General features: G+C 53.8%; 4 protein-coding genes across 4 annotated transcripts; 3 read left to right on the top strand and 1 right to left on the bottom strand.

Annotated features, from left to right (window-relative positions):
• Positions 1-5,265: 5,265 nt before the first annotated feature.
• On the bottom strand, positions 5,266-5,724 carry EsH8_III_001207 (uncharacterized protein; the record flags this gene model as incomplete). Its single annotated transcript, XM_083262932.1, has 1 exon — positions 5,266-5,724. The coding sequence occupies one exon, from the start codon at positions 5,722-5,724 to the stop codon at positions 5,266-5,268; it is 459 nt and encodes a 152-aa protein (XP_083123419.1).
• Positions 5,725-6,347: 623 nt separating this feature from the next.
• On the top strand, positions 6,348-8,146 carry EsH8_III_001206 (CorA family magnesium transporter; the record flags this gene model as incomplete). The annotated part of the gene is made up of 3 exons (XM_083262931.1): positions 6,348-6,959; positions 7,025-7,656; positions 7,717-8,146. The coding sequence occupies 3 exons, from the start codon at positions 6,348-6,350 to the stop codon at positions 8,144-8,146; spliced, it is 1,674 nt and encodes a 557-aa protein (XP_083123418.1).
• A 5,153-nt stretch (positions 8,147-13,299) lies between these two features.
• On the top strand, positions 13,300-15,437 carry EsH8_III_001205 (E3 ubiquitin-protein ligase; the record flags this gene model as incomplete). The annotated part of the gene is made up of 2 exons (XM_083262930.1): positions 13,300-13,904; positions 13,961-15,437. 2 exons carry the CDS (start codon positions 13,300-13,302, stop codon positions 15,435-15,437), a joined length of 2,082 nt encoding a protein of 693 aa, XP_083123417.1.
• A 1,967-nt stretch (positions 15,438-17,404) lies between these two features.
• Positions 17,405-19,504, top strand: EsH8_III_001204 (uncharacterized protein; the record flags this gene model as incomplete). The annotated part of the gene is made up of 6 exons (XM_083262929.1): positions 17,405-17,555; positions 17,636-17,692; positions 17,757-18,267; positions 18,327-18,457; positions 18,520-19,117; positions 19,180-19,504. The coding sequence occupies 6 exons, from the start codon at positions 17,405-17,407 to the stop codon at positions 19,502-19,504; spliced, it is 1,773 nt and encodes a 590-aa protein (XP_083123416.1).
• Between the last annotated feature and the right edge of the window lie 290 nt (positions 19,505-19,794).

Genomic DNA, 19,794 nt, shown 5'->3' with positions numbered 1-19,794 from the left:
GCACCACCATGCATGCCTCAAAAATACAATCGGTCGAACGTCAATCAATACATGACCTTGTGCAATACCCTCTATTTCCTTTGTTAAAACGAAACCAATACGGGGCGGGCGGGGAACGGAAAGAGCTTTGATACCATCTCGGCGGTTCATCAAGTCTTTAGAACAGCTTAGATGGCGTCAAGGAACGGCACGAAAAGCGTGGTAATCTTGCATGCATCAACGGACCAGGGCATTTGGAAGGTGGACGGCGAAGAGGATCTATTGCGGCTATTTGCCGCGCTTGTGTTTGTACGATCACCTGAAGAAGAGAGTTGATTTTGCGTTGAATTTTGCGCTCACTGGTCTGGGAACTGAGCAATGTCAAGTTCTCGGGCAATTTGCGTCTTGGAATGGAGGCGATGGGTCTTTCGAGTCGAACCGCCCGCGACCTGAGTTTGGCAATGTGTGGTTGGACGCTCGACGGAAGATCCGAAAGGGGCGACCAAATCGAGTCAAACGAGGCACACCCATTCGCTGTATGCGCGGTCGCTGTCGCGGGAACCAATCATTGCCACCACAGTTATCGACAAATCTCTACGGGAGAGGGAGAGACGCGGATCGAAACTGACGACACGGCATGTGTTACTACAACTTCAAACAAAGCGATGAAGCTATATTCGAGAGATTCATAGCTAGCTTTTTGGCAAACAAACAAGTTGTTGCTTTGTCTGGCCTATCAATCAAACCCAGATATGGAAATCACATGTTTCATCTGTGTGCCTACGCGCTGGAAACAGCCCCGTTGAATTTGCTACGTGACAACAGGAGGTACATTATTACCTACCATGTGCTTACTATGCTTAAGGAAAGCCTCCGATACGTGCGCTGCGTTGGCGCTGCGATGTTACCAGTTTTTGGCTTGACCAGGGGTTCCCGAGATGGAACTGGCAACGGCCAACGTCTCGGACTATTGACGCCTGATAGCTTGGGTATAGAGTGGGCAGTACGACGACGTATACCCAGGGTGTACCGAGACAATCGCCCACTCTTAGCCAACCGACTGATCAAACCAAGCGAGGTGAGTGTGAGTGAGACGTGAGTTGGTGGTCAGGGCCAACGCCGATGGTTCGTCGGCGATAATGGCGCGTTCGATGTGAGTCATACCGCCACCACCCACACCTACCCTCGCTCGCGGGTGGGTTCCCCTAGAAGCCGGGATGTTTCCTGGAAGGGAAAGTCGGGCAGACAGACATGAAAAAAAAGTCGCCCATGGCGGGTTGCCGTATGGACTGGACGGCCATTGCGCTAACTGGCTGACGCACGGGCACGGCGTCCCGGCGTATGACAGACAAGGATTTCACAGTCTGTTGACTGGAGGTACCTCATGCCGAAGTGCATACAGCTGGAGGAATGGGAGGGATTGCGTATGAGGACTACGGAGAGGGGTGTTTTTTTCCCTTCAAATTTTTTTTTTTGGTTCACGCCGCTGAAACGATGCCTGGCGCCGTTTGAAGCAGGAGGGATGATTCATTATGATCAATCTTTGAGGATATGCCGGCAAGAAGATCCAGCTAATGGAGGTTAGTGCCTCCCGCACGCATTCGGAGGGTCGTCGCCGAGTGGTGGTGAGTGTGTTGGTATATGGGGCCTTATACGAGGGTGTTCACGGCGGATGCTCTACAACAGGGGAGGAAACAAGATGCCATATTTGTCGTCATCAGGGCGGTGGTGAAGTGGCTGGCACGGTCACGATGAGCCCAGAAGCCTGGGTTGCGAGGCATTTTGGGGGCGGCGGCGGTGTTGGTGCTTAGGGGCATTTCTGCCAGCCATGCTAGGCAGCGTCGCGATGTGGATGATGACAGGGGGTTTGTCATCCTTAATGCTGCCTAGCTTCTCGACTCATATCTTGGAAGCCCCCGAGGATGGGAATTTCCTAGCATGAGGTCTGATGGCCGCATGTGGAGGGGAGGCGGGTGTTCTTCATGCCAAATCTGGACGCCGGGATAGCGTGGCGATGGCTTCGTGCTTGGAATTCATGCAGACCGGAGCTCGCCAAGACAGTGTCCATCCGAATTCCCTTGACGGATGGGGCTCGTTACCCCAGACTAAAATCTGGCTGGCCGACTTACTCACTCGGCCTGGCGACGTTTACCTTGATGGGATGTCTACGTGAGGTGCGCTTGACATGGAAATACCGGGATAGGTGGCCTGCCCGATACAGCTCGCCGACGTCGATGGGAAGGGCGTGAGGAGGCGCGTCGGTGAGACGGATCGGGAGTCTGCCGTCTCGCAGGTCGTCGTGTGTGCTGTGTGCGTGCCACGGGGTCGCAGGGGAGCAAGTGCCTGACGATGTGTGTCAAAATCCGAGAACTGAGGGGCCGGAGGTTCCGGATGCTGGATCGATCTTCTGAGGAGGCAGCAGGAGGGCGCCGCGCTCCATCTTGGTGGTCCCCCGTGGCGAACCGCACCCTTTAGGCCGGGTAAAGTCATCCGGAAAGCGGCAAGATGGAGGGTCGGGTGCGGTTCCGGGAGCTGGATGAGGTATATTGACGCTTCCTCTGTTGTCGCCTTTGATGATCACGGCGTCTAGGGCAGGAATGGCAGTCGTGGTCTCCTCGCTGCCAATACTCGGACATCCTACAAATTCTTCTGCGCATCTCCTGGCGTTTGTACATTTTAGCGAAAGCTCCGCTGAGGCCTTTGCCTTTGAAGCGTTTGGATATTCTGCTCGACGAGAGGCGGGTTTGAGTAGACTCAAACTGTATACGAGCAACTCCTAGCCCCTACATAAGCCGTGAGTGAGCAAGGCCTTCGAGCAGGTGTTGGAGGCTGTCATTGTAATACTCATCGATCTTTGTCGTGGAGCTTTTCGCCAGGTTCTGATGGCGACAATGGGTGCTCCCTTTCTACTTCATTATTCCGGGATCGTGTCGGCTAGGCTTCGCACTCAGTAATACTGGTTCCAACATGGCATAGAGAATGAATTCGCATGTTGCTTGAGTAAGATATCCGCGTATCACTCACTCGTCCTTTTGGCTACGCCGCTCTAGTTGGGCCCATGTTCGGTTTGATATCTCAGCCCTCTCAGCCATCGTTGCGACATCACCCGGTAACCACACCGTATGTTAACCCCCAAGTAAGAGACTTTTGAGCCATCAACATGCTATGCGAGTCTCTAGCCAAAAAAATGTCAGTATTAGATCAATGGCTTTTGCTATCGCCGTTTCATGCTCTTTGAGGGAGTGTATAACGCATACTCGAGAACTGCCGAATGACTCTCTTGCAGAACGTGCAGAGCATACAGACCAACACAGTCATCCACCTAGCCAGTGGTGGTCAGAGAGTTACTTTCTTGTCTTAACCAGGCTTTGCAGCACTTGATACCTGCCGTATTGTCTTTGCGCCCTTGGCTAGACCATGTCTATTCCAGCTGAATACGATGGGGACGGGATTGGACCGCACGGTGTCGGTACCTACGAGTTTTTTTTTAATCTGAATAGCTGCAAGATTTCTTACGTCGCGGGAAGGTGCCAGCTCTTGCAAATGTGACCCGGCAGTCCCCAGATCACGAAGTGTGTCCTCCACGACAAGATAACGACCCGCGGCCCCTTCCCGAGGTAACGATCACGAAGCCTGCCTTGGACTTCAAGGTACGAGCGGTTTCTGGTCAACAAGACCTGGTCCCGGGAAGAGTCGTTTCTTGCGGGACCTACGTTAACATGGTAACGAAGGCTTCCTACGCGGATTAGCCTAGTGGCGGCTTAAACAAGTCCCCCACCCGATATGAGAGCTGTTAGTGCAGCCGACGGCTCTGTTGTCCCTGTGAAATCAAACGGCTAGACGCGAGCAATTACGATTACCCGTCTGGGCAATAACCGGCCTAGTTCATGTGTTCTGGGTCCATCCTGCTTTGACCTTCTTGCACTACCTAGTAGGTGACAACCGTCATGCTAGACTCGTTATCTTGTATTCTCATTCAAGGCCCTTCCAGGATTTTAGGACAAAGTCGCGAAGCCCGCTTTCTTGGAGTGTTTAATACAAAAACACCGGCCAGCATCAGTAACCGACGATTGCAGAATCCATAGGAGACCAAATCCGTGAAGAAAACTCATCTCGTTACTACTTAGTGAGTTCCTTTCTGCATGCTTGTCTTTTTCGGCCGTGTGCTATCATTTACGGGGCTGTTAAACTCGAAGGTGGTCCCTGTTTATCCTGTTCAAAGTCGATCCCATGCTCTAACCGCAATATATATCAACTTTTATGCTTTTGGTATCAAGATATGCTGCCGCCAAATCTCATGAGCCCCTTTCTGCTTCGACGGCCCTGTACAATACGTATGTTGCCAGACCAGACCATCCATTATGTTCCGGATCTTCGCTTTCTTCATGGTCATCGGATCGGAGACCCTAGCACGGTATGAGCTCCAATAAACTACCCAGTGCGTTGTATGAACGCCATCACCCTCTCCCACTTAATGATTTCTAGGCTGGGGCATAAGACCAACAGCCACCATTGAATGCGGTGCCATGCGATCATGACCCAGTCTCGATGTCAGCAGATCGACTTCCCGGCGGTGGTAGTCAATCATTCGTTTTTCGAGCTCGACGAGCTCGAATAGCGGACCAGAATTGCTGCGATTTCTCGCCTCAAGCAGTCTCCACACCTTGGCGTGTTCCTCTTCCAAGACATCGAGCGGCCAAAGTGACAGTGTATCCTCGAGGGGTTGTGAGGGAAAGTAGTCGCTCAGCAAGAAAAGAATCTGTATGAGACGTCCATCCAGACTACCTGGGTTTCGGTGCGTCACAGCATTTTGAAGGCCAACTCGCAGGGTCTAGTTTCCTGTCAGCCTCGATATGTCATCTAAGTGTTCTTTTCGAATCCACTCACCTCCCAGGTTTGAGATTCAGGCTGAATCTTGGCGCCGCCTCTTCTTAGCCAGAATAAGAGCTTCTGCTGTTCGAGTGTCCACGGTCCAGTGACGAGTTCATCGGGAATGGTTGTTTTAGGATGGATGTCTATGTAGAAGTCGAGAGCAGGCTTATGGCCGTCGAGTCCGTATGAAAGCCAGTCGTATTCGAAACATTCCCTTGAATCAAAGTGGCCGAACCCGCCAACTCGGTCATGAGGCGAGTCTAGAGAACTGCCTGGGTCTGACTCCTCGTCTTTCGGCCCAACGTGGGAATGCGAATACCACCTGTCGCGGGCAAAACGCCAGGCCCAAACCTGCCGGGCTTCAAATATGACATCCACGTTTAGCCATGGACAGGCTAGTACAGATGACTGGCTTTATGTCAGATTCTTGTTGTTTTGAAATGAAAGATAACGGTATACCTGTAGTTCTGGATCTCCTGGGAAAAGCTCAGGAAAGCTCTCATATTGCCAAACTCTTCTTGAGTCGCCTGCGGCACCACGCTTCAAGACAGTCTTGATGGTCCGCCTGTCGACACCGAACCAGCAGTCCCAGGTAGGATGAAACGCGGCAATGACGAGATTGACCAGCGTAGAGCGGCCTGAAAGGAGGCGGCCAACGAGGGGGCTACAACGGGGGAAGTTGAGGTTCTCACTGAGTACGAATATGCGTTCAATGATTTCGAGGGGGAGCTGCCGCTCCAATAGTGATTTGCGCTTGTATGATAAACGTTCAGCGAGTCGGGATGTCCGCTTTTGCGCCGGTTGCTTGGTCGGGGATCTGGACGAAGCGGCCTTGCCACGCTTGCCTCTGACTCTGATGGGAGTCAACTGCATGATAAGTTGAGGAAGAGCTCCACTTCCACTTCACCCTTTTGTCCCCAGATGATTCTAGCTTCCAGATATCATCTCAATTTGAAGCCTGAGGAACTGCCCAATCTAGCTGGTTGACAGGAGGGAGGGGTATGATGATGGTTTAAAAAAGGGCCTAAGCTGAGGTAAGAATGGTGTAAGTGAAAAACCTTACGCACAATTATTCGAACACCTTTGTCCCAAAGGCTTTTATACTTGGCGGTAAAAATATGTGCAGAGATAACTAAGAAAGAAAGGTACGGGGAGCAAAAGAAAGCCCAGATGCTGATGTTTATGAAAATCCTTCATCATCCTCATCACTAGGCTTTAGTGAGTGAGGGTCTCGAGATTTTGGTCAGTGGATATACTGTGCGAAAACAGTGCGCAATGATGTCAAAGACGTTGCATGATCCGATCCCCTGGACCGTGCGCGCAAACCTGACTTGGAACTGTCTGCGCGGTAAAACGTCCAAATTAAAAAGTAGCAGTGTCAGAGCTCGCGTTGCCAGTCGCCAGTCGCCTCTTCAAAGGGTTGACCAAGTGAATTGACGACGACCCAAACTTTCACATATCTCCAGGAAGGGGATTGTTTGGCGTTGTTTGTCGCGATGCCTCCAACAATACGAACCCCGGTCCCGGTGCCGTCGACAAATCTGCTACGATTCCTGCGGTCGCAAACCGAGGCCTCGATTTTTAGCCAGAGCCATTGCACCGAGGCTGCTGCTGCTGCCCTCCGATCTAGCACAGTCCGGTCTGCTCAGAACCACCAGTGCTTCGCAAGGAAGCCGGCCAGATCAGGAACGAGACCCATCTCGACAACAACCTGCGGAAGACCTGAGCTTGTCCGAGCTTCGCTTATTCGTCCTCAGCCAGTCACTACCCGATTAAACCGTAGGCGCAAAGGCCTTGAGCTGTCGCCTGTCGCATTCTTCACCACGACCTCCGCAAGACAATATGCTTGCGACGATGATTCCTCGACGCCTCGTCGGACGTGGAAGGACCGGCTTTGGGGCATAGGGGGAAGGGGAGTCGCCAAACCGTTGAAGCCGAACGACCTACCCTTTCATGATGATGGAGAGGCCGGCTCCATGTTCAACAACCGTCGGATTCTGACCGCGAAAGCAGCCCTGGAGCCCAGGCTTCGATGTACCGAGGTGGACGAGAACGGCGAGGTGATCTTGGTAGATGGCGAGTTTAAGAAGACGGAGCTCATTGCAAAGGTTAGATTACACGAGCCCCCTACAGCCTCAGGGTTTCTCGAGAAGCTGACGAGGGAGTACTACAGTACGGCTTGCTGCCTCGCGATTTGCGAAAGATCGACTCCTCCAACCTTCCACACATTTTTGTCCGACAGTCGGCCATCCTCCTAAACCTGCTGCATCTCAAAGTGCTCATCAAGAAGGACCGCGTGCTGCTGTTCGATGTATACGGCTCCAAGACCTCATACCCTCAGTCGGCGTTCATGTACGACCTGCAAGGCAGACTGAAGCAGAAGAATGTACAAGGCGGCGTCAACGGCCTGCCATACGAGTTCCGCGCCCTTGAAGCGGTGTTGACGTCAGTAACGTCCGAGCTGGAAGCCGACTTCGAGTCCGTACGAGATCCCGTCATCCGCGTGCTCAGCGAGCTGGAGCACGATATTGACCGGCACAAACTCCGCATCTTGCTCATTCTGTCCAAGAGAGTGAGCACGTTCGAGCAGAAGGCGAAGCTTGTGCGCGATGCCATCGAGGAGTTGCTCGAGGCGGACGATGATTTGACGGCCATGTACCTCACCGAGAAAGCGCATGATCTATACCGTGGCGTTGACGACCACACAGAGGTGGAGCTGCTGCTGGAATCGTACAACAAGCTTTGCGACGAAATCGTGCAGGAGGCCCAGAACTTGGTGTCTGGCATCCGCAACACGGAAGAGATGTAAGACTTATCCGGTCGATAGACCCCAAGCCAAAGCGCATTGCTAACAGTCCCACCCAGCATCCGCGCGATCCTCGACGCAAACCGCAACGCCCTCATGCTTCTGGATCTCAAATTCAGCGTCGGTACCCTTGGCCTGGCCATGGGCACCTTCCTCGCGGGTCTCTACGGCATGAACCTCGAGAATTTCATTGAGGATACTAACTGGGGCTTCGCGGGTGTCACGGCCATCTCGACCGTCTTCTCCCTCATCGTATGCTGGTACGGTCTTGTCAAGCTGCGCAAGGTCCAGCGCGTCAAGATGATGTTCGACGAGAGTGGGCCCTTGACGCGAAACAGTCGCCAGCAGCAAAGCCAGCATTGGTTCCAGGACGAAGGCGCTGTGGGTCTGCTTGACGCCAGGAACCGTGAGAAGTTCAGACGGGTGACGAACCAGAAAGCCGCCGCCGCGGCGAATGCCAAGACCACAACGAAGAAGTGGTTCCAATGATTGAGAAGAGCGAGATAACGACTAAGGATTAAGCTTCATGTTCGCACATGAGACGTAAGGGCGGCGTGCCTTCGAGCCTCGCGTCCTCGAAATACAAGAAAATAAGCATTTAAGGGTCAGAATCGGCGTGAGCTACCCTTTGACGGATGGGCACGGCGTTCCGGAAGGAGGAGGAGCAAATTGGCCCAGGAAACGAACGACGAGCAACATGACCTAGTTGTTGCAATTCCATACAATATTCACGTGTGTATACTGTACTTACTCATGGGGCAACCCATCTACTCAGCTCATTGTACGGAGTCTGTTAATACTGCGCGGCTGCGCGGCAGAATGTTTGTACAACAGAACATCACCTATACCCCAATAGAACGATAGACGAGGAGCGTTTTCGTGGTCTTTTTCGGATTCAACACCAAGTTATGTCCGGGGTACGACTTCGACGGAGTCGTGTGAAGACCCAAGAGCCCACCTTTGCCACCGCCGCAAAGCAAAGAGAAAATAAAAATCCTTGAGACGAGATGGCGCCGGCAACTATCGAACTGATGGCTTCTCCAAACCACCTCATTTCTCAATCCACCAAAATGATAAAAAAAAACATGCTAAACCCGAAATGGGGTTAAACCGCTGAAACCGCCATTTTGCTGAGAGACAATTGGCCGCAAACGGCATGTTGGTTCAAAGACAAAAACAAGTGGCAACCAAAGCCCTCATTCCATGGTTCAACCACGTTTTGCAGCTAAGCAAAAGGTAATTTGGCTCTTGTATTCTTCGGAGGCGGGGTTGGGATTCCGAGCAGCGAGCAGAGCCACACCAAACCCAAACCGAGAAGGTCAGGGCCGGATTCACTAGTCGTTGGGAAACGCTGACAGGCTCATAAGCTAGATAGTATAAGCCACCGCCAGCGTGTGCAGAGAGAGAAAGCAGAAGATCAGGGGAGGGTCAGAGCTCCTTGCATAAGCGAGATTTTCGGGCCCAGATTCTGCAGTGTTTCTCAGCAATCTGCGAGGCTGCAAGGAGTTCGAGGGCTTCGGGAAGGGAGTCAGTGCCACTCATGTCCTAGCTTCGCGGACGGTATGCCTAGGCCACTCGGGGGGCGGGTTGGCGAGGCCATCAATGGCCACGAAGAAAACGGCGATCTGTTATCGCAGCGAGATTACTTCGATATTTTGATATTTTGTGCTATCCCTAGACACCCATGCCCACGTTGACATGGCGGGCCTACCACGAGTGGAGACAATAGTAGCCAAGATGGTTTCTCGAAGGCACCGCAAGGGGAATGGTGTGGCCATTCTCTTTGCCCAGACTCACTATGCTCTCTCTCTCTCTCTCTCTCTCTCTCTCTCTATATACGTTAGATCCCGACGAGGACCAAAGGATCATGTGGAAAAGGCGAAAACGAAAACGAAAAGATAGCTCGGGCGTAACACATGCGCAGCGTTGTGTATCAGGTTGAGGATGGGGCACGCCAGTTAGTCGTTGACCAGTTGGCATCAAAGTGAAAGAACAGATGCAAGCCAATCATCCTCGCGCGCTCCTTAGAACAGTGATCGGTCCCCTGACTTACCAATCTGGGAAGAAGTCAAGAAGGTGCCTGATCAACACAGGATCCCAAAAGCTCTGGGTTATCAGGCGCGACACCCAAGACCCAAGAAAAATTATAACAAATAAAAAATGGAGAAGTGCTCCAGGACAAGGTGCATCGGCGAAGGGCGGAAAATTTTGCTGTTTAACCCACCCTCTTAACTGTCCAAAAAGTGAAAAACAATGATTCACAATTGTGGCAAGTTCCGGCCATAGGTTTGTGATGCCCCACAAGCCGGGCCCGAACACGATCCGGAGATGCTACGGAGACGGACCGGTTACAATGGGTCCGGATCGGTATATGCCCCACTAACGACATCCAGTGCCAAATTGGTCACGAAAGCGGCCGCACAGAACCATTGGGGGCCAATAGAGTTGACAAACAGAATAAAATAAGACATTAAGCGGGGATAAGCTCTATCGAGTCGAGGGGTTGTTCTTCGGGGAGATGGGAGTGAACCTTCGGAAGCCATGGGTGACTGCCGGCCCTTGCAGCAAGCTGGGGGAAGCTCAGGCCATCGGCCGACCTTATAATCAATCTTATAGCCTCACGGACGTTCGCAAAGCTAAAGTGGCGAGAAGTTGACGGCTGAAAGTTTTGTATGTACCTTTCATGTATCTCGGTCCGGACGCAGGGTTCGACGTTTGGTGCTGGTGTCTGGGGAGGCCGGGGCTGTAAGGTCTGTAAGACACAGTCGCTAGGCGACAAGCAACTGAAACGGTCATTTGCATGGCTATTGCACAAGCATACGAGCTGTCCGTTTGTACCTGGTGCAGACACCATCAATTGCCGTCAACGACGGCGGACATCCGCAGGTCATGGAAAGGAGGGCCGGCGGCGGGAGATCGAGGCTCAGCAGCGACCGTGGTCCGACCGGCAGTGCCATGGTAGCCGCATCCTGGTCGTGCGGGACTGGGATGGGAAGACTTTGGAGAAGTGGACTGGTGCCTACGTAGTCCCGGACGTCCCTCCTTCAGTCAAAGTACACGATGCAAATGTCGCTGCAGGCTGTATGAGGAAGCATTGGTTCTGGGTCCAGCGACAATCGGGATCTGGCAAACATAGAGGCGACCCACGCAGGCAGGGCGGGCTCGCCCCGACAAACCGCGCGGGAAGGCTGGGCTCCAGACGACGACGGGTTTGGTGTCGATGTGCTGCCAGGAACAGGCGAGACGACAACAAAGAAGTGGGGGCAAGATGGACAAGGACAAGGTATGTGGCCCAGATGACCCAAGATGCAAACGAATTAAACGCCATTTGCCTCGAAATTGGGGTGCTTCAGAGCCTGCATCTGGAGAGCGTTGTGTTTGCTCACCGTCGGGCGACAGGACAGTGTGGCCGGGACAGAAAACTCGGACGGGCACTTGGACTTGCACGTGGAATCGAATCGTCTTGTCGGCAGCCACCCGCCGGTAATGTGGAGGCAGGCTGCAAGCTTGTGGAGGCATGGGCCAAGTTGGCCACCGCACTACTCCGGCGGGGCCTAAGCCAGGTCTGTCGAGGAGGCTTGTCAAAAGGTGCCGGTGGAAGGTGTGTTTGGCATGCTCGGAATCTTCGGTCTGTTTGTTTACTCGTCAACACAGACAGTGGCGAGCAGGAGATGGTCCATAACGGGTAGAAAACAAGAGAGCATGATATGCAAATCCAATGTTTGTTTACTCCGCCAAAACAGCGACGGCCGGGGGATGGACTGTAAACGGGCAGACACCAAGAGGGCATGATATGCAAATCTAACGTTTGTTTACTCGCCAAAGCGGTAACGGCGGGGAGAGTGTCTAGAAATGGGCAGAAAACGAGAGGGCATGATATGCAAATCTACCTTGGACCATGTTTTGCGACAGGTTCATTGCCTCCTCGGCCACCCACCTTGGTGAAGCAAGGAATGCGTTGCCGGCTCGTCGCACGCTAAAGGAAGACAGGCACGGCAGGTAATGTACCCAATACCCGATGGAGGGGCGGGCGCTTCGAGGCCAAGCAGTGCACTACGAAGACAGGTCTTGTTGCATAGGACGGGACTCGGTACGTACCTGCCCTATGCGGCATTGGCCGGGTCCTCTCCACCACCCTAGTGTGCAGTAATAAGGTAGGCAGGCGCCTTAGCATGTACCTTTTCTGTGTCTTCGCAGGCAACGAGGTACGTTTGTTTGCGTTCCCTGCACCGGGACCTACACAACTAGCCACGGAGCTATGCACGAAATGGAAGTCAGGCCATGTCTGATATGGCGCCGATCGCAGGAACCCCCCGGTCCCGAATCACCATTCATTCCGCAATGTCACAATCTTTCCCAAACCAATGGTTTTGTGTGCATCTTCATGCTCGCCTTTTGGCACATCTTGCTGCTGTTGTTATCTCTCTGCTGCAGCTCAGCCCAGCCTGCAGGCCCCGGCGTACGTACCGTCCACTGCCCGCCAGATGTGCTGCGGATGCTGTGGATGGCTGCAGACTCCAGCTACTATTTTCAACCCAGACGAGATTGAGATTGGTGAGGTCTAGTGTCAACGCTGTCTGCTGTTGCCGCCCGCCCTTCACCACCTCCGCCCTCCAAACTCCTCCCCCCCCCACCGCCCTGCCGCGCGCCCAAAGCCCAGTCTTTAGCAAGGGTCCGACGTCTCTCTTCCTCTCTTCATACATCAGCCGACAAACCAGGACCAGATCGCATTGCGCCCACCCGTCTCGTCCTTGAACTTGCAGAATAAGAGAGCAATAAGCAACGGAATAAGAAAAGAAAAAAAAGAGGAAGAAGCAAATTACCCACCCGCTCCATCCGCCTCTCCTTTTCTTTTGTCCATCTGCTGCCGCTCTGCCACTCGCCTCCTTCCTTCACCTTCAACTAACCCAAAACCGACTGTTCGACCCCTTCCAACGTTACGACCGGGACGACGTTTGTTATTCACCGACAGGCTGACACTCAGTATTCGATTGCGACTCACTCGCTCGTGCTTCCCCCGCTCAGGTCTAGCCTGTCGCAGCCCCCTCGTCATTCTCGAGGGACCCCAAGAACTTCGCTTTCGACTGGCCGTCAACCGCCCACTGATTTGACCGTGTCCCGACCGCCACGCTCAGCTCCCCTCCCTCCTTCACCCATCAAACCTTGCATCATTCCATCCGTCAGACGTCTGCGGTCCAAGCCGGATCGCAATTCGTTGCTCCGCTCCTGCACCCAAAAGAAAAACAACACACTTCCGCGCTACATTCAACTGCACCTACTTCTACGTTCCCGCCCTTGGGCCTTCCTTGCCTTTGTCCAGCACCTAAAAACCTTGGCCCGTCTCTCGTCCTATCATTGCCACTGTCCCCCTTGCCTGCTCGTCTAGGCTTGTGGCTGCTCTGCCTCGTGGGTTCATCCTTTCTCCGGCCTCACTCGATCCGTTCGATGTCAAGTCACCACCTGCAACCACCGTTTCAAACCATCTGCGCATTAATCGACAACTAGTCGTGCGTCCCTTTCCCCTGCTTGACCGGCCGGCGTGGCCCGGAGAGCTATCCACTACTCCGAGCTCGAACCACGATGCATTTGTTTGCGCTGCCCTGACTTAACGATTTCTACCTCTCCCGATAATTCTACTCGCCATGGGCTCCCTCGTCCTCCAGACGAGCTCGATACCCGACATGGCCCCGCTGTCGGCTGTTCTGCCCTCCCCCGAAGACGACGAGGCAGAATATCTTGCCCAAGTGCTGCGCCTTTCGACCCAGATGTCGGAAGCCGACGTCGAGGAGAAATTGATGGCAAAGGCTACCGAACTGGGCATTTCCACGTCGAGATTATCGGCCCAGAAGCGCAACACCTCGAGCGCGGAATCCCAGGCTTCAACCACTGCTACACAGCATGTGCGGACTTTCTCAACTGCCTCGCGCGATTCGGCGAGCACAACCTTGACCTCACATCCGTCTCTGAACGCAATTTCCACCGCCGCCGCCGCCGCCGACTCCTCTCCAAATGCCCTTGTTAGAAAACGGTCAAAGAGCCTCAGCTTTTCGCAATACGACAAGTATTTGTCACAGATAGGTCCCAACATACACCAACCGAGAATCCAAAAGACGCCGCCGCCCGGCACACTCGAGACGTCGGCGCACAGCCTGTTCAGCGTGTCGACGCGAAGAAGCTATTTCAGCATCAAGGAGGGCATTCGGAAGATACGATGGGCGAGAAGATCCGTCCCAACGGATTCAACAATGTGAGCGCGTCATCGTGACCAATTCCAAAGCTCGGGTGTGCTAACAGAACCTGCAGCTCTTGTATATGCTGTCGTGACGACTTTAACAGGTCAAGCGCTTTGCATAGCCTGCCATGTGGGCATACATATTGTGCCGAGTGTCTCGCTATAATAATTCAGCAGTCAACGACGGACGAGTCCAAGATGCCGCCTCGGTGTTGCACGCAGCCCATTCCGGCATCCATCATCCAAAAGATACTCAGCCGGGAGGAGCAGCATGCCTTCTTGAAGGCGGTTTTGCAATTCAGCACGCCTTGGGAAGCTAGGATCTTCTGCCCAAACACGGCCTGCGGTGAATTTATCCCCCCACGCAACCGGATCGACCCAAAACACCCTTGCGATGTCGTATGTCGCAAATGCCGGACGAGAGTCTGCGTAATGTGCAAACGCAACGCCCACCCCATTGGTAAGGACTGTCCGGCCGACTGGGAGCTGGAGGCCGTTTTGAAAATGGGCGAAAAGTCGGGCTGGAGGAGGTGTTACAAGTGTCGGACGTTGGTTGAACTGAGCCAGGGCTGCACTCACATGACATGCAGATGCAAGGCTCAGTTTTGCTACATTTGCGGCGCCATTTGGGACCCTTCCGTTGGCTGCCCAAACTTCTGCAACGGCGACGAGGAAATGGAACGAAGGAGAGTAGAAGAAGAAGCCAGGAATGCCGAACTTGAGGCGGAGAAGGCTGCCCAAGAGGTGGCCGCCGCCGCCGAAGCTGTCGAGAAGATTGAGGCAGAGAAGCGCACCCGAGACAGCCAGCAGTTCTCGAAGCTGCAGAGCGAGATGAGCGAAGACCTAGATCGATTCCGAACATACATGAGGAAGATGAAATGGGTCATGTGGACACGACAAGCCGAGAAGAAGCAGGCGTTGGCGGACAGGTACTCGGATCAGATCGACAAGATGAAGGAACGGCATACAAAGACTGCCGCTCACCTGGAGGAACGTCAGATCGAGGCCGAGATGGATCTGAGGTCGACTCTTGACCAGAGTGAAAAGAGCGTCAAGATTCGTCTGAAACATATGGAGGCATATTGTGAAGGGCTTGGTCGCGCCGAAAGCGCCAATCTACCGCCCAGAACCGTCACGGAGAGAGATCTACGCCTGCTGGGACAGCAGTATAATGTGCGAGATGGAATGGAGCGCCTACACACGGCCAAAATCAACGTTTTGCGAGATCGACAGACCAAGCGGATGGAGGAACTTTTGGAGCGGCAAGAACAAGAGCTGGACAGACTGACCGACAAGAAGGAACAGGAGATAGAGAATCTGGCGGCGTATTTCGCGCAAGAAGAAGATACCCTGGTCAGAACTTTTAATGAGCGCAAGGAGAGACTACAACGACGTTGGCTACTAGCGATTGAAATCGTGCGAAAAGAGCTGGAGGAGCAGACCGGAAATCAGTACGCGTCTCTCGATCTGCCAGTGTGGCCCGACGACACGGAGACGCAGGATGAGGTCCTGGCGTCACTCCCAGTGTCACCCGTGAGCGAGAGCTAATTTGTCACAAACGACTTTGGTTCGACGCTTTCTTGCAATCTCGCAGCATCACCTGCAACCTACCTTTTCCTTAAAGTCTCACGTTTTGCGCGCAGATACCTCGGGCTATGGTGTTTATAAGGAGTTTGGAGGTACTGGGCTATACCAGGGCATGGATACTAACTAAGCATTGGGGTTTGATCTGCACTAGTAGCAGCAGCAACTTTTTCAATAATTTTTTTTGTTGGTACGGAGGATATCTCGAGTCGCCAATCTGGAAAGAGACCAACTTTCCTCGGCACCTATTTACGAGTGCAGGTGGACGACGGGAAGAGTATGTCTTGACACAGAAGTGCGAAACATATAGTATCGGTTAGAGAACGCGATGCAGAAGTCACAGACGAAAGGACGATTAATTTTATAACCTCATATCGCCAAGTGTGTGTGATTGGGTATTGTGCACACCCATCCAACCTACTATAATTACAATTTAGTAGTTCCGAGTCAAGCCCTGACGATGAGCACACCGGTTAGCCAAGGTTTTTGGAATTCGAGATTGTCCCCGAGGCTCATCTCATAAGCGGCAGCTTGTGAAAGCGGGCCGAGAGTAGTGGTGGTGGACCACGGCGGCCCACGCTTCTCTCTGGTTGAATGCTAAATGCGTATCGAAGCATGTTTGGAAGACAGACGGACGAGGAGGCAACTCGGCGTCGCATCAGATTAATGACTCTCAAAAAAAATCGGATGTTCAGGCCAAGAACGCCGACGGCTTGTCATGTATGTTTAGCCTCTGCTAGAACATGGGGTCAAGTTGTGGGATCGTGGGCTGGCCGCCGGTTTCCCAAAGCCAACCCCTGGATGTCGAATTCTCCGAGCGCTGCCCAACCGTTGGTCCACCGCGAGATGCCTTCCCTGCCAGCATGTATGCGTTGAGGCTCAAGGCGGAAAGACAAGGGTTGGCCCTGCGTAGGCTATTCTGCTGGTGTTTCAGCTCGAACCAACCCGAGCCAACACACCCCTCCATCGCGACAACTCAAACCCCTTTGCCGTATGTGGGAGTTTTACAAAGAGTGGGATTGTGGCGGTACGGGACTACATCACCGTTATTTGTTACCGTCCCATCTCGCCCCCCTCGCAACGCCCGGCCTCTTCCAGCGACGAGTTATCAGTGTGTTCCCAAAGCTTTCCACGTAGCAGCTTTTGTTTCCTGCTTTGGGTGGCGCTCTCCCCGGAATAGGGCTCTAAGGGTGGCCATCCAGCTCCTCGGTTTGGCTGACCTAACGCGGGGCTTTGTCTTTCGGTCTCTTGGTGGTTAACCGTTTGGTAGATTGTTGTTTGTTTGACTCGCCACGGGCCTGATCGACTTGAACCCCATTATTCGGGTGGGCCGTATAGAGTTATTCGAGTCTTGCCAACTAAATGAGCCGGGCTGACGTATTGCCCGAATAGGCTCGTCGCCACAGATGCGATGCCAGGATCAAGCCGATCCGATGCCGTCCCTCCCACCTAAATCAAATCAACCGCCCTCCCTTCCCCAACTTCCGCATGGGTTGACGGATTTGGAAACACCTGGAGTCTATTCCTCCTTGCCTCCAATGCTGTGCCCTGTGCGCTCAAACAGTTGCGCAGTTGCACACATCGGCCTTCGTCTCAGATTAGACTGCTCGTCTAACCGCGGCGGCCCATGGTAGAAGAGCGCTCGCGCCTCGTGCCATCCGCCTGTCACGCACGGCGACATGCAGCATTATAACTCCAGATCCCCGCCGCTACCTATTCAAGAACGGTTTGTTTCCCTTCTTGGATAGACGATAAAAAAAATTCCGCGGGGAGGAATACGAATTAATGCGACTTCAATAAACAAACGGCTTGAGAGAGACAGAGAGATTGGAACAGGCCGACATTCCCTCGATCAACCCCCATCGACTTTCCCCCGGGACGACGACAACTCACACGACATCTAGGCGAGCTCCTTTGACAGGACTTTCAAGATGGCGTCAAAGAGCGGCTGGACCGAGTCTACGGAAGACCTCGCCAATGTGCAGAGGGTCGATTCCCCGAAGGTCATGGTGGCGGGATCGACGCAGTTGTTCGACGGAGAAAACATTCGATTCGTGCCCATGCCCACACCGGATCCCAAGGGTCAGTTTGCGATGGTTGGAATTCCGCCCAAGGCGGAGGGCTGTGGAACGACAGAGTTGCTAACCGCGATGGGTTGACAGACCCCTTGAACCTGCCAAACTGGAGGAAATGGACATCCATCGGAGCGCTTTGCTTTTGTAAGTCCTATCCACTCTGGCGAGGAATTTAAAAAAAAAAAAAAAAGTGTTAACATGGTTGAAGTCGGATCTCTCGCCCTCGCTGCTGAGTTCATCGTCGGTGCTCTGGTGCCCATCTTCGTGCTCGAGTACTCCGGCATCGACCCTCACATCATCAACGAAATCGATATTTCGAAACTAGGCCCGCCAGGCGAAGTCAACCTGGACCCCCTCAAGGCCCTTGGCGGCCTCGGCGGTCCTCCTCTGTACCAGGTTGCGCTGCTGGCGTCCGTCCCCCTGCTGGTAAACGGTCTCAGCTCCTACTTGCTCGTGCCTCTTTCAATCGCCATTGGCCGCCGCCCCGTGCTTCTGCTCTCCGGCTTCCTCGCGTGGACTGGCGGTCTCTGGGCCAGTTTCTCCCGGAGCCTCGGAAGCCATCTTGCTGCTCGTTGCTTCCAGGGATTTGGCGCCGGTGCCGTCGAGGCTTTGATCCCTCTGATTATCCAGGACATGATGTTCATCCACCAGCGCAACATGGCCATCTCTTCCGTCGGTGCTTCCCAGGGTCTCCTCATTGTGAGCTTGGGTATTGTGAGGTGCGTAACCGAGACATCCACGAGCATGACGGACAGAGCAAAGCTAACGACCGAAACAGTCCCATCATTGTTGCCCGCCTCTCTTGGCGCTACATCTACTGGATCACCTCCGGTGTTGGTGTTATTGCCTGGATCGGTCTCATTCTCCTTGTCCCTGAGACCCGCTGGATCCGCAGCGACGAAGAGTTGGGTAAGTTCTGCCTGGGGCCTCGAAGCATTCTTATCATGGGCCGGTCTAATGTGTGTGAACAGCCGGCAAGGAGGTCTACCCTCTCCGCCCTGGTGAAAACCGCCCCCGCATTGACGAGACGACCTTCCGCCCCCGCTCCAACTGGGACGAGTTCGGCATCTTCAACTACGGTTACGAGTGGAAGGAGGCCAAGCAATCCGTCATCGACATGTTCAAGACGTTCTTGTTCCCTAACATCATCTGGGTCATCATCATCAACTCCATCCTCGTCTCCATGCAGGGTGCCGCCGGCCAGGTGGGCTCTTCTATCCTGATCGCCGCGGGCTGGAAGTTCGAGACGCTTGGATTCGTCGTCATCCCCGTCGTCATTGCCAGTCCCTTTGTCTGGTTCTTTGGCGGGTACGTGGCCGACAAGATTTCCAACTACGTCGCCAAGCGCAACAATGGCCAGCGTGAGCCCGAGGCCCATCTCCTCAGTCTCATCTTCCCGCTCATCGCCTCCGTCATTGGCCCGATCCTGTTCGGCTATGCGGCGGAGAACATCCGCTCGCTGCCATCGATCGTCGTGCTGGTGTCAATTTTCTTCATCGGCTTCGGTCTGCTGACGGCCAACACCATCTTCGCCGTCTACTTGGTTGAGAGTTACCCTCGTTTCGCTGGGTATGTAGTCCCCCCCTCTTGTCCTGCTGAGAGATGCAGTTTGCTAACATGCCACCTTGCAGCCCCGTTCTCGTCAACGTCTCGTCTTCCCGCCTCATCATCGGTTTTATCATGTCCTTCAACGTGACGACCTGGATTGAGGACCTCGGCTTCCTCAAGAACTTTGGCATTTACAGCGCCGCGCTCGCCGGTGTGTCGATGCTGCTGCCCGTCATGTACATCTACGGCAAGCCCATTCGCGCCTGGACCGCCGGATACCTCGAGCCATCGACGCCGATCTTGCCCGCCAAGACGCTCGACGACGACGACCAGTACTGGAACAACGACAAGCCCGAGTGGCAGGACGAGAAGATGGGCGCCCCTATCGGCATCGCCCGGCCCATGTAAACTTTTTTTTTTTCTCTTCTTCTACCATGTACATGACAGGTACGCCGGGGGCCCCTTTGATAAATAAACGACAGATGTGTTCATAGAGACGGATTGAACATTTCAGCGTTGCGGTGGTAGAAAGGGGGGGTGGAGGTGTGGGGGGAAGAAAAAAGATTGGTGTCATTGATGATCGAGCGGCTGTGCAGCTTTTGCGGTTGTTGCCGGAACCGTGTTGAGGGAGAGCCTGTGTACCACTACTCGAATGGAAAAAGAAAAACAGGAAAGAATAAGCAGATCAAGACACGGCC

This window comes from Colletotrichum jinshuiense, chromosome 3 (assembly GCF_051148585.1).
Source record: "Colletotrichum jinshuiense chromosome 3, complete sequence".
NCBI lineage: Eukaryota > Fungi > Ascomycota > Sordariomycetes > Glomerellales > Glomerellaceae > Colletotrichum > Colletotrichum jinshuiense.
This window is presented reverse-complemented; position numbering and strand designations above follow the sequence as displayed.